The sequence below is a fragment of the Mustela nigripes genome, chromosome 11 (genome assembly GCF_022355385.1).
Source record: "Mustela nigripes isolate SB6536 chromosome 11, MUSNIG.SB6536, whole genome shotgun sequence".
Taxonomy (NCBI): domain Eukaryota; kingdom Metazoa; phylum Chordata; class Mammalia; order Carnivora; family Mustelidae; genus Mustela; species Mustela nigripes.
Genome location: NC_081567.1, coordinates 25676674 through 25690891, shown reverse-complemented (window position 1 = coordinate 25690891; position 14218 = coordinate 25676674). Strand labels below are relative to the sequence as shown.

At 53.1% G+C, this 14218-nt stretch overlaps 1 protein-coding gene across 1 annotated transcript in view; it reads left to right on the top strand.

Annotated features, from left to right (window-relative positions):
• XYLT1 (xylosyltransferase 1) overlaps window positions 1-14218 on the top strand; it is a 297901-nt gene that overhangs the window by 270127 nt on the left and 13556 nt on the right. Inside the window, exons 8-10 of the mRNA XM_059415242.1 lie at window positions 1120-1296; window positions 5650-5912; window positions 11178-11373. Of these exons, the coding sequence (XP_059271225.1) occupies window positions 1120-1296; window positions 5650-5912; window positions 11178-11373 (636 nt within the window). The remainder of the gene's footprint in view (window positions 1-1119; window positions 1297-5649; window positions 5913-11177; window positions 11374-14218) is intronic.

Genomic DNA, 14218 nt, shown 5'->3' with positions numbered 1-14218 from the left:
TTAGCAGCACAGGAAGGGAAGCTGGAGGGGGTGTGTGGAACCTCGATTTGCCCATCCACCCATTGGGAAGAGACTGTGTGGGACTCTGGTTGTTTTATTCAAGATGCCCATCCTGATGCTGGCTCTCTCCGTTACAGCCCCGCCCCAGCATATGGGCACTTCATACCCCAGCATCCCTGCTGTGCCCTCCCTTCTCCCAGACCACCACCAGGAAACCACTTTAGAATAAATCTAAAGGCTGAGCCATAAATTTGTTACAGGCAGAATCGTATCCCCCAACAGTTTCCCTGAGGGAGCAGAGATCAGGGCAGAATGTATCTGCCTCATATCTGGGGTTGTTATAAAATAGTGTCCAACTAGAAGTCTGTCTTCCTGTCTGTCTGTCTGTCTCTCTCTCTCTCTCAGAGGCTATAACCATGTTTCTTGTCTCTGGTCTCTTTCTCCACTCTCAGCGCTGCTTCTTTCTCAGATTCTTAGGAGAGATAGACCAAGAGTCTTAGGGTTAGCAGAGACCCCTGGAGCCTGGTTCAGCACCATGGACAGCAAGAAGCCCTGGCCTGCCCCTCCCTGTGCTGCAAAGCAGGAGGGGTGCCTGTGACACCTTTCAGCCCTGGGACTGATACACCCTTGAATCTGGTTTCCCTTACCCAGGGATGAAATTCCAGAGCATCAGTTTTTGTTCTCAAGATATCTCAGACTGGAGTCCCTTTGGTGTCAGACCTGGCCGTTTGCAAAGCCCGAGCCCTTTTGGCCCAGGATTTTCTAGAAAACTGTCACATGTTTCTTGTGGTTCCCATGTGTGGACGTGACCGGAGGGACTTTCCCTCTCTGCCAGGCGGATAGAAAATGTCCTGAATGATAAGAAATATCTTGAAATCAGATTGTAAACTGCCGGGGAAAGAGAGTTGAGAGAAATACCTGGAGCGTTGGTCTCCCAAGCAGAATTCAGCCACTCTGGACCAAACATCCCATGTGCCCTGAGTCGGACCAGGTGGTGGCTGACCCCCTTTGCAGAGATGACTGAGGAGCCTCCCGAGAGAGCCCCTGTGCAGTCCCGTGGTGCTGGGGAGGGAGGCTGGAGGAGGCCTCAGGCCGGTCCCTTCTCTCTCTCCCCTGCAGTCCTTCTTCCACACGGTGCTGGAGAACAGCCCCCACTGCGACACCATGGTGGACAACAACCTGCGCATCACCAACTGGAACCGGAAGCTGGGCTGCAAGTGCCAGTACAAGCACATCGTGGACTGGTGCGGCTGCTCGCCCAACGACTTCAAGCCGCAGGACTTCCACCGCTTCCAGGTGAGCCCTCAGCCTCACCCCCGCACCTCTTGGCCAGCGTCAGCGGTCATCCAAGGCCCGGCTGGTGTGGCATCTTGTGCTGTGGTGTCTGGCCCTGGCTGCTGGCAGTAACGGTGATGGCCAGAGCAGGGCTCGCCATTCGTCGTTCCCTCCCCCCGTGCTGGAGCAGCTCTTAGTTTTTGGCCTGTATTGATGCGTGAACCCCCGCCCCCACTATCAAGCTTAGATGGGTACATAGAGACAGTGCTATTGTTCATCTGTTTTAGAGATGGAGAAACTGAGGGACAGAAGGGTCAAAAAACTTGTTTGAGGTCATACAGGCAATGTATGTTTCCATGTCCATTTCTCTGTGCTGCCTTTCAGTCAGTCCCCTGAAATACAAAGTTCAGTGTGCCCGGGGCAGAGCTTCTCCTCCTCAGCACTTAACATGGCGGCTGGGTCAGTCTCTGCCGCAGGGGGCACTGTCCTCTGCCTCGCTGCGTGGTCAGCGTCCCTGGGTTCTAGCCACTCGATCTGGTAGCACACTCCAGTTGTGATGACCAGAAGTGGCTTCAGACATTGCCACATGTCCCCTGGGGGCAAACTCACCCCCCCAGTTAAGAACTGCTGGTCTCTGGTAAAGTCTGGGAATTTTTATTTTTATTTTAAACATGTTAGACTCTAGAAAATTCTGATGAGCAGCCATATTTGGAAACCACCTTGCTCTGTGGACCTAAAGGAGGAAGAGGAGGTAGAAGCGTTAGTGCTATCTCAGTGTCTCTGCATGGCCTGGCTATTTATGGTTTTGGGGAGAGCAGAGGGCAAGGGGTGGTCAGTGTTTCACCTTCCATGAGTCTCGAGGGTGTCTTGGTCCCCAGACTTGTTTGGGATGGCAGCCTCTCTCCGTCCCATGGGAGTGCCCCTCCTGCACCGTGGAGGCAGCACCCTGAGGCTCTCCCTCCTCTTCCCCTCCACCATGCCCTCACCCCTGCTGTGGAGAGCACAGACAGGAAGCTCCAGAATGGTTAGACACATCGCTCTGAGGTCATAAGACCCACCATGTGGAGAGGGCTTGCTTCTTCCCCAAGCACTAGCCCAGAGGGTGGCAGGGAGCCACAGAGCAGGTCGAGAAGCCAGGCTGAGGTGCCCCCGCCGACTCAGTCCGGGAAGTAACAGACCCTCCACACAGGCTGCCCAAATGGGGCTTCTTGTCTCTGAGCCTGGCTTCTCTCCTGGGCATGTGCTCCACAGACATCTGCCTTAGCCTCACCAGGGAGCATGTTAGAAGTACAGAATCTCTGCCCCCCCAGGTGCCTAGTCAGAATCTGCATATAAATAAGATTCTCCAAGTGACTGGGAGGCTCCTTATATTAGAGAAGCACGGGGTAGGAGTCTCTTCTGTCCCCAGGCTGTGTGCCAGGCCCTCTGTGGGCGTTGGCTTCCCTGGGCTAGGCAACATGCCCATTGTGAAGGTGGGGAAACTGAGACACAGAGGGGCAGACTTTCTTGTCCTTCAACACACAGTAGAGTGGTAGGGCTGGGGGTCACTCCCAGGTGCTTCCAGCTGCCCTGGGCTTTTCCCCCCAGATCCCGCAGCCACCCTGGTTCTGTGCCTACACAGGTGCAGAGCACACAGCAGGTGTCCTCTCGTTACTCAGTTTCCCTCCAGGTGCCCATCTGACGTCTCGCACGCCGGTCAGCAGATGCTGCCATAAGTATTTCTTTAGGCCTATTCTTGATAGCAGATTAAGAGCTACCCATGGACTTCCTCAAACCCATGTTAATTTAGGTATGAACTTGGGTGACATTTCATGCCTTTGTCTACGCGGAAAGAATCCGCTGAGCAGAAAGAGGGTGGCAGGGGAAGTATTTGACCTATTCAAAAGGCAAAAAGGAAAAAAAAAGAAGATTCTCGGTTTTGTAGAGAACCAGTTGTTGCCCTTGAGGCAAAGAACCTTCATCATTTAGAGCGAGCAGGCAGCAGGCGGGTGGTTCTGGAGAGCATTGCCTCTGGGCTGGGCAGCCTTTGCGTTTAGCCCCAAGCCTCCCGGGGACATCCCGGTCTCTGGTACAAAGACGGGCTAACACAGAGACCTCGCACGTGCTCCCAGCTCTTTCTTTCCCGGTAAACAAAGATCCAGAATATCTCTCCACATCTAGATGCAAGGAACTGCTGCCTGTAAGGAACTCAGAGTTCTTGTTCGAAGAAGAGTGGTAAATATAGAAATGTGCCCTTTTAGGAGATCCAGCTGTGAATAATCACAAGCAGAGAACAGAGGCTGCCTGGCTCCTGAGTCCACTTCTCTGTCCCCAGAACATGAAGCCCCTTGTCGCAGGCTTCAGGTGGTAGTGATAGTAGGTCCTAATAGCAGATGACCCTGTGTGCCAGACTCTATGCTAAGTACCTCTGTGATGATTCCCATTTCAGTGATGAGGAAGCTGAGGCCGAGGTGATTTCCCCAAAGACCTCTACACCTAGAAAGTAGCAGAGTAAGGTGGTGAACCCAAGTGGTCTCTTTCAGCGCTGCTGTAAGGGAACTGAATTCTGACCCTCCACCACGGAGAGGGCCAGAATATTATTAAATATTATCCGCAGGCCACCATAGGGTTCATAAAGCAGGAAGGCAAGGAGATGTGCAGCGTAATACCAAGGATGTTTGTTTACTCAGCAGCTCAGTCCTGGGATAAGGCAGTAGAAAGAGATGGGGCTTGAGTCACCAGATCTGGTTCGAATCCTGCGGATGTGGGAGTTTGTATCCATCACTTCCCCTTTCTGAGCTCAGTTTCCTTATACATCAAACGGAGTCATGATGCCTGCTCTGCAGAGTTGTTGGAAGAATGCGAGGTGGCGACATGACGCAGGGTGACAGGCTCTGCAGAGAGTGTGCTCAGTGGTCTTTATGGCCATTAGTGCTGTTAGTGATCTACTGCAGTGAAAACAGTGCCAGACCCCGATTAAGGTCAGTAATAACACTAGACCCTAAATTCCTCAAGGGAGGGGCTGTGCTTTTATTGTTTCCAAAGCCCTGGAATGGGGTCTGCGAGCTACAGCCCCTGAACCAAATCCTGCTTTTGTAAGTGAAGGGTTTTGGGAAGCAGCAACACCCATTCATTTGCCTCTGCTGCATTTACTCTGCCTGCTTTCACGGGACAACAGCCGACCCAGTAGCTGCAAAGCTGGAAATAATTATTATGTGACCCTTGGTGGGTCCCCACCCAGGCCTGAGTATAAGAGCTGGCAGATAACACGGCGCCCAGTGTTTTATTTCTTTATCCTCAACCCCAGTCTTAATCCTGGCTTGGCCATTACCTTGCTGTGTGATCTTAGATAAGTCCCTTGCCCTCTTTGGGCCTCTGTTTCCTTGAAAACCTGGTTTACCTAAGTGGTCTTCATGATCACCTGGGAAACGTTTTTTGGTTACAGATTCCTAAACCTCATCTCCAGAGATGTTGCCTCCATAGGTCTTGGGGAAGGACTCCAGAATCAAAATTTTTTTTTTCTTCTGAGTGGGAGGTGGGGGAGGACCAGAGCGAGATGGAGAGAGAGACTTGTAAGCAGGTTCTGTGTGCAGTGCAGAGCCCAATACGGGGCTCGATCTCACGACTCTGAGACCATGACCCAAGCTAAAATCAAAAGCCTTAACCCACTGAGCCACCCAGGTGCCTCCAGAATGTGGATTTTTTTTTTTTTTAAGCTGTTCAGTTGGTGGTGGCGTGCAGCCCCGGCTCCGGCGTCACTTAATTTCTTCAGACCTCAGCAAACGAATCCCCCAAAACCTGTTAAGAATGTAGATTCCTAAGCGCCCCTTGCAGACACTCCGACCAGTACATCTGGGACGTCCCTTATGAGTCTCTAAATCTGTAGCAATGCCCATGAGGCAACAGGGAGTGGTGGGGACTGAGGCGAGTGGAAACATTTGTGCCCATCTATAGGGGCAGCTACCCCTCAGCTTCAGCCCGTCATTCTGTTTCTCTGAACTCTGGTACCTTTTAACTGTTGCCAGCTAATTCAATTTTAAAACACTCTGCTGGACAACTGAAATATATCTGTAGGCTCTACTTGCCCTGAACCTCCAGCTAAATGATTTCTGAGATCTATCTCCGCTCTAAACATCCAGGAGGTCATTTATTTAATGGGCATTTAAATGACGCTGACTGTGTGCCCACCACTGCTTTAAGTGCTCTACAAACATTAATTCACTCAGCCCCATCAAACCTCTCCTTATCTCCATGCTACGACGAGGACACTGAGGACAGAGAATTAGTAAGTGTCAGAACTAGGATTTGGGTCCAAACCGGCTGGCAGCAGAGAGCCCTGCTCCTAAAACCCCTGCTTGCTGATGGTGCTCTTTTTATCCCGGCCCCGGAGCACAGCAGACGGCCAGGCCGACCTTCTTTGCCCGAAAATTTGAAGCCGTGGTGAATCAGGAAATCATCGGGCAGCTGGACTATTACCTGTACGGGAACTACCCCGCGGGCACCCCAGGCCTCCGCTCCTACTGGGAGAACGCGTACGACGAGCCGGACGGCACCCACAGCCTGAGCGACGTGGCGCTTACCTTGTATCACGCCTTCGCCCGCCTGGGCCTCCGACGGGCCGAGTCGTCGCTGCACGTGGAGGGGGAGAACAGCTGCCGGTGAGCCCGTGGGGGTGGCGGGGGGGCAGGGGAAGGGCAGCACGGGCGGGGGGCCGGGTGCAGGAGGGGCGCACAGCACGGCAAGGAGGGCGCCGGGGCGGGGGAGGGGGTGGGGGCGCGCTTCTCCCTGTCTTCCGTGACCTGAAAAGCATCCGAACCGTCCCAGTGGTCCAAGCTCCAGTCCGTCCACTCTAAGCCACAGTCCCACAACTACCCGCGCAGAACACCAGGGTCTCCCGTTTACCTGATTGTGTCCTGGCGGTGCACGTGTTCTTCATGCCAAGTGTGTGTATCTGAGAAGGAAGTTTTCTGTCCCCATTAATTAGTCGTGTTTGCCTTAGATGGATGGGAACCATGAAAATACAGACCTTTGGTTTAATTTTTCTTACAGAGAATGTCAAATATATACAAATATAACATCTGTAGATCGTGCCTGCCATACCTACATCCTCAGCACCCAGTTCTAGCGATTTCCAGCTCCGGGCCCACTTAGCCCGCCTCCCAGATCGGTTTGGAGGAAGCAAAGCCCAGACGGCCTCTCATCGGAGCCACGAGTATTTTAATACATATCTCTGAAAAATAAAGGCTCCTTTCTAAAACGCAGCCATACTGTGGTTGGCAAACCTAAAAATATAACCAGAAACATTGTTAAATGCATACCTATTATTTAAGATTCCGGGATCCCTTAGAATCCTCTCACCCCCAACTAGCGGGTCCCAGCTGACACTTTAGGAGTGTCCTAGAATGCACAGAAGGGAGAGGGGGACGTAGGACAGCAGTCCGCCGTCACCCGCCACCCTGCCTTCCCTAAGCCAGCGAGCCCTTGTCATTTCGTGTCCCTTTACTCCCCTAGAGCAGTAGGCACTGCGGATATTTACATAACGCAGTAAGAATTTGAGTCCCTTTTTTTTTTATTCGTTATAACATTCGCCCCCTTTCCCCACTCTGCTCTGCAGCTGCCCTAATGATAATGAACCTCTTCAAAGCCTACAAGGATTGCGCTGCTGCGTAGAAATTCCAGAGTTCGCCTGATCCGGTCCTTCCCTGTTGCAGTGTCAGTGACGGACCATTGTAAACAATGCTCCGACGACTATCTTTGTGCAGAAGCCTCTTTCTTTTCCTTTCCTGCTCCTGATCATTTCCTTAGGACGGATTCCCAGAAGCGCCTCTAATCACTTTCCTCCTCTTGGTTTCCGTTCTCTTTCAACAGCAAAGAGAAAACCTGCTTTGTTTTGTTTTTGTGTTTTGAGCCACACTCTGTCTACACGGACGCGTCCCCTGGTGTCCCTCCTTGTCCTCCTCGCCCCTCTTCTGGGGAGCGGACAGAGAAGGAGGAGGAACCATTTTGTTCCCTAAAAGCCTGAAAACACTGCGAAGTGTCTGCCCGGTGTCCAGTGCGTAGTCAGCCGGGCTGTGGGGCTACAGCAAGCGGCTTCCATTCATGCCATCCTCCGGGCCTCGGACTTCTCCCTCCTCGCCCGGCAGGTTCTAGTCTGGTTTGAAGGGAGACCAGGGCGAGTTAAGAAGCCAGGACTGTACTTTACTACCTGTTGACCCTGGACAAGTCATTAACCTCTCCGTGCCTCGTGCCTCTTTCCCTCATCTGTAAGATGGGTGCAGTAGTAATAAGCCTCAGGGCATGCGGTGGTGTGGGTTTTAACAGAGACCATCTTCAAACACTGCCCTATGAGTTACGTGTTACTGTTAGTATCATCCCTGCGTTAATAGTGTTTCCCAGGCTAAGTGCTCAGTAAGTGCGCGTGTCGCTGTGGATGTCTCCGTTGTGTTACCGTGCAGTTGTCACAAGCAGTCATCAGGGAGCCGGGTTTGGGAACTGCATGCTCCCTGACCAGTGGTGGGAACTGATCCTCAACTGTCCGTTTCCCCTTGCTCTGCAGGGTCTCTGTGGCAGCCCCCCTTCCCCACTCGTTAAAGGTCAGCTTCAGTGCCCGATCCTCCAGGAGGCTCCTGGGGGCTCCCCCTCCCAAGCTGAAAGGAGCTCAGACTTCTCCAGCACTCCCAGGGCGGATAGCTGAAGTGCCAGGGGTCAAGGTCATCCACGAGTGTCTTTCCCTTCTGCTAGTCAGGGACAGAATCCTGGCCCGCAGAGCGGCCAGGTGCATCGCTATAGGTAACACGTGCCCCACGCTTGGGAGGTGAATGTTGTTCACGAACAGTTGTAGTCCCAGACTTTACAGAATTTATAAGGTAAATGACCATATATATGAAATTCAAAAGACACCCCAATTTATTTAGGGTTGTTGAAAATTTCTCCTGGTATTTGTTTTGGGATTAAACAAGCCATCAAGTTGCCTGGGGCCTGGAAGCCTTTGGCTTCTACCTCATTTTTCATTATAATAGAACCATTGTGCCTTGCTCTGGGCAAAGCCAGTATATTTATGGATATGTGCCTGCAAATAAATCAGGGCAAAGGACCCTTATCCCAAAACACAAGAGAGTGAATTCCTGCCCCTGGGGTGTCTGGGGAGATAGCAAGGGAAAACTTTACTTTGGGAGGGAGTCTCACGCCCTCGGGGCATTTCATACAAATTGTCTTTCCAGTCTATAGTATAACCTTTCATAAAAATAATGTTTATTGATTTTCTTCTCATTATAAAATAACACATGTTCAGTGCAGAAATTTCTGAAATGGCAGACTGAGAGAACCAAAAAGAAAAACAAAAAACAAAAATCTTTGCTTTTGAGCCACCATCCAGAGATAAGGCTGTCCGTGTTTTAATACGGGGGCTCGAAGTCCTCAGATGCTGTCCCGGGCCAGGCAGGCAGCAGGGCTCACCCCCTGCTAGGTGGGCTGACTCGGCCAGTCTGGAGGTTCCATGGGCCCTGGTTCTGAGCTCCAGCACATTCTTGCTCTAAGGGAATTAGAGACTTGAAGCTGCCAATGGGTCTCCTGGTTTTTGAAGAGAAATTAGAAGTCCAGATTTTGGGGTGAATCTGAGTTTTTCAGTGCCCACCTTATCTAGACACCTTTGGACCAAGTGGGTGCATCTGTGGCAGCCTCTAGGTTACACTGTATCGTGGCGAATTAATTAAAACCACCTCTGGTCTTCGTTGTAATGGCTTAAGTGCTGTATCTGGTCAAGAGGAGGTATCAGAGGACTTTGCATTCAGTCCTGGGCGACCTGTGCCCTACGTGCACTTTAGAAGCAAAGGTCCAAGAGGAAATCCTTCTAGATTTTCATGCAATCAGCATGTATTGATTGAGCATCTACCACGTGTCAGGTTCTGTAGGCACTGGGTGCTCAGCCGTGACCCAGACAGAGCAGGCCTCTGAGTTCAGAGGACCTAAGACAGGACCTAAGCACATGTAAGGAAAAACAAAAGATTGGTAAGAGTGAAGGCTTTGCCGAGGATGAAGGTAAAGCCACCCGATAGCAGTGAGTCAGTGATGTAAGATTCAGTGGTCAAGGCAGAACTCTCCTGGGACAGTGACATTGATGCAGAATGGTAATGCATAGCCAGGCACGCAACAGAAAAGGAGAAGAGCATCCCCAGCAAGGAGAATATCCTGTACAAAGGCCCTGAGGTAGAAATGAGCTTGTAGCATGTTCAAGAATCCAAAAGAAAATCCATGTGGCTGGGAGGTAGGAGTTTGGGGCAAAGCGAACCAAAGCAAGTCTAGAGGAAGAGGCAGGACTTTGTAGACAGGTGGGACGTTTAGACTGTACCACAAGCGTTAAGCAAACCGCTTGTCGTATTCAAGCAGTGGACCATGGATGTGGCTACCAGGAATGGGACAGCAGACAACGTAGGCGGGGACAAGGAAGGAAGGTCCTAGAAAGGTCCAGGTGAGGCACAGTGGCGGCTTGGACCAGGATTGTGGCGGTGCCGGAGGACAGGAAAGGATGGAGGCAGGCGGGATAACAGATTTCCGGACAGAAAAGGGAGGAGAGCAAGCCTCAGAGCTCGTCCCTGGACTCCGGAGGGCCAAGCCTCAGAGCTCGCCCCTGGACTCCGGAGGGCCAAGCCTCAGAGCCGCTCCTGGACTCCGGAGGGCTGACTTTGGAGAGCAAGCCTCAGAGCCCGCTCCTGGACTCTGGAGGGCTGACTTTGGAAAGCAAGCCTCAGAGCTCACCCCTGGACTCCGGAGGGCCAAGCCTCAAAGCTCGCCCCTGGACTCCGGAGGTCCAAGCCTCAGAGCCACTCCTGGACTCCGGAGGGCCAAGCCTCAGAGCCCGCTCCTGGACTCCGGAGGGCCAAGCCTCAGAGCCACTCCTGGACTCCGGAGGGCTGACTTTGGCTCATTTACTTGACCCCTCGGCAGCCCCCAACGCAACTGACCAGCCCCTTCCGGAACCTCTTTCTTGTTTTGACTCCCATGACAAGCTCTCCTGCTTTTCATTCCCTGCCCCTCTCAGCCAGCGAGACTTTGGGTGTCAAAGGCATATATCCTAATGAGCTACTTGTGTGTGCGTGTGCGTGTGCGTGTCCAGATGGGCAGTAATTTTTGAGGATCAGACCCAATGCTGCTGTTGAGGACACTGGGAGCATGAGTCAGTACGTTTCTGATAAAGGTGGACAGCAGACATGAGAACCTGTCGGAGGGGAGAGAAGAGGCGCCCTCCAAAATAGTTTTCTTCAAAGATGTTGGATTGTTTAGAAAAGCCAAAAAAAAAAAAAAATTGTTAAGCATCCAGTGATGAACTTGCTCTGTGAAACACGGCATGGCACACACTGGGGGGGGGGGGTGCACACACTCACCAAAATCATGTTTTTGGAGACTTTTGAAAGGCATGCGATAATGCTCGGGAAATACTGTGAAGCAAAAAGCAGGATGTAACCAGTATGTATATTATGATCCCAAGCATGTAATATTTATGCAAATATATGCATAGAAAATCAGGCTGAATTTGCATAGGAAATCAGGCTGAGAGGAGATCCATCACTGTGGCATCACTGGCCACCGTTGTCCCTTCCTAGTACCTGGCACCAGAGGATCGATAAATATCCGTGAGCTGACATGCCCTAGGGGAAGAAGCATCAGAAGTAATAATTTTCACTTTCTTTATTGTGCTCTTGTACAGTCAGCGGGTTTACATTGATAATCACCAGGAAGTCGTCGGTGGTGGGATCTGAGATACCCGGGGAGCAGCTTTCAGGGATGGTGCAAAGGCCCGGGGTCAGCGCTGGAGAAAACGGGGCGGGGCCTGCGCGGGGCTGGGGGCAGCAGGCGGTGCGCGTGGGGCTGTGAGCCTGCGCGCTGCAGGCCCCGCCCCCGGGCTCACGGGAGACTGTGTGTTCCAGGTACTACCCGATGGGCCACCCAGCATCCGTCCACCTCTACTTCCTTGCGGACCGCTTCCAGGGCTTTTTGATCAAGCATCATGCTACCAATCTGGCTGTGAGCAAACTGGAGACCCTGGAGACATGGGTGATGCCGAAGAAGGTCTTCAAGATCGCAAGCCCGCCCAGCGACTTTGGGAGGCTCCAGTTTTCCGAGGTGGGACAGCCCGCACCGGCGCACTTCCATGGTCGTTTCCAGCGGCCCTGCTGGGTTCCGTGTGCCAGTCTGACGCTTGGCGACGGAGAGGGAGGGGAAGGGGACCAGAAGATAGCACGCCCTGCGCCTAGGGAGGCTCCTCCAGCCACAGGCGCGGGCACCGGCATCTTAAATGGGGCCAGGGGAGAGAGACATGGGGGCCAGTGTCTGCGGACCCAGTCGACCTGGAGCCGGGGTCTGTTTTTTACAGTAGAATCTCTACTCATCATTTTTCATCCTGGCCAGTGACCCCCTCCTCAGCCTGTGTTAGTCATAGATGAGAACAGACCAGTTTCCTAACGAAGCGATGGCATTAGTCCCCTTGTACAGATTGGAGAACTGAGGCCTCCGGAGGGCCAGGGACTTTTTGAGTCGTAGCTAGGAAGAGGAAGAGCTCAAATGGAGCCCAGTCTCTCTGGCCACAAACCACATGACTCCTTGTGCCTCTGTCTCCCCAGGTGCTAGCACCGGGCTTTATTCAGATCAGTCACTACATGAATGAAAGGCCGGCCAGCCGGCCAGGTGGCCCGTGGATAGACAGACAGACCAGGGCATGGATCCCTGGGAGGGAAGTGTAGTTCTTTTTTTAGCCCAGCACCAGCCTTGTCACATCAGCCCACTACAGACCTGGTCTGGGGGTCTCTTGGCAGGTGCTGTTCCAGCTGTCTAAAACACTTCCCTTCCTGTGTCCACATGGGCAGCTTTTTTTGGTCATTCGGTTCTAAATCCAAGTGGCGCCCCCTCCAAGCAGCCCTCCCTGCCGCCCACGTATGCCGCAAGAGCTCCGGTCTCCACTTGGCACCGGTTCTGTCATTTTCGTAGCATTTACCATGCAAAATCATCTTGTTGACTTCTCTTCCCACTTGTGAGCCGTCCTCCAAAAAGAGGAGACCGTGTCCCTCTTGGTCACCGCTGCATTCCCTGCACATGGCATCTGGAGGTGCCAGATACGATTTCCGAATGGCACACACTGGGGGGGCGGGGGCCAATGTGCAGGAGGGGAAGCCGGTCCAGCTTGGGGAGGGGTGGCTCCTACCGAACTGCAGCACCCGACTCCGGCCTTCCCCATCTCAGCCAGCAGCTGGAGGGGGTGATTGGTCCCCGGAGCGTGGCACTCCCTGTTGAGTGTGGCTGCTGGGTTAGGGACGTGCAGTCGGCGTAGTTTTAGAACACGGAGTATCTTGAATGGCTGGGAGTGGGGTTGGAGGGGGGACCTGTTCGAGCCGCTTGTGCAGTCCGTGCCAGTCCCGCCCCAGCTGCCCATGGTCCCAGCTGGCCCAGCTCTGCCCTCCGGAGGGGGGTTTCTTGTGAAGCCACCATTTTCAATTTTCAGGGAAGGATCCAAGTGGATTGGCGGGATCCAAGGCGCCATGGGAGATGCCTCCGTGAATGTCGGGGGGCAGGCAGACAGCAGCCCAGCTGGATTTTGCGCTGGGGCCCCAGGCGGCCAGTTGAAGACATTAACGTCCCATTAACGAGATGGATGCCGGGTGGCTGGGCGCTGCCTGTTGATAAGCCAGCTGTTGGGTCACGGGGCACTTCTGGCAGTGATCTGTGAGGGCTCCTACCGTAGGGGTGACAGTTTTGAGGTGAGAACCATCCAGATCTCTGGCAGAGTACCAGCATGCATGTAGCCCTGGATTTTATACTTCGCACTTTTTTCTGAAGTCCTTGTAGTTTTCAAGGCAAACACTGTCCCGTCAGACAAGAGGAAAGGGAAGAACCGCAGGGGATCCCCTCGTGGTGGCCTGGCCACGAGCAGGTGGCCAGTGTCGCTGAGTGCTCAGATGGATTTCTCCCTCCCACGGGAGTCCCATGCTACTGGCTTGCAGGAAAGATGTTCATGAGATACTGGGAGCAGGAGAGGTCGTGGTGAACTACACAGTCCAGGCTCTCGTTGCCATGGAATTGTAGTTCGGGTGGGGCAGTCAGCCTGTGAATGAGCAAATACAGGAACAAAAGCATTTCAGCTAATGGCAAGTATTATAAAGAACATCAAACTTCATTCCTGTCTTTGCCGAGGGTTGAAGAGGCCATTGGGGACTACTTTCAATGGGAGGATTCATTTGGGAAGCTGTAAAAGAGCCGGTGACGGGGTGAGCTGGGGCAGTCCGAGAGAAGAGAGCGACAAAAGCATGTGCAAAGGCTCTGAGGCTCTGGGAAGCATCTGGGCACGCGCAAGGAGCAGCAAGGCCTGTGTGGCTGGAGCATACTGAGAGGGAAGACCGTGGAAAAGAGGTCTGAGGGAATGGTGTAGATCGTGAGCGAGCTTGAAGGCTCGGGAGAAAAACTCAGGTTGTATTTTCAATGCAGTGAGAGACTGTTTGTGGGTTTGAAGTTGGGGAGCGACGTGGTAACCTTGAACATGGTCATGATGTGATTAGTGATCATTGTGTAGTAAGTGGTTGTGCACTTGCAGTGAGTCTGTGAGAAGATCTCAAAGCCCCAGAGGGTGTGGCAGCATCTGGGCCCCCCCACCTCAGGCAGCCCCAGCCCTGCTCGCGCTTGGGGGTGGCAGCGAGCCTTCCACTCACTCTCCTAGGATTGGAAATGAGATCCAGCTTCTCTGCTGCCAGCTGCTCTACCCAGCTTCCACCTGGGCTGTCTCGCTTTTAGAGCTCAGACCTCAGAGAATTGCCAAGGATACTGTTGCCAAGTGTCCTCCCCTAACTGGTCACAAAGCCCTTCTTTAAGAAGGAGCCCTCGTTTGGGGACCATTCCTCCACTTGTTAGTATCTGCGGGAAGTCCGTGTGCACAGGGGATGTCCACAGGGGATGGACCTCGGGCACAGGGATGTCCGTGTGC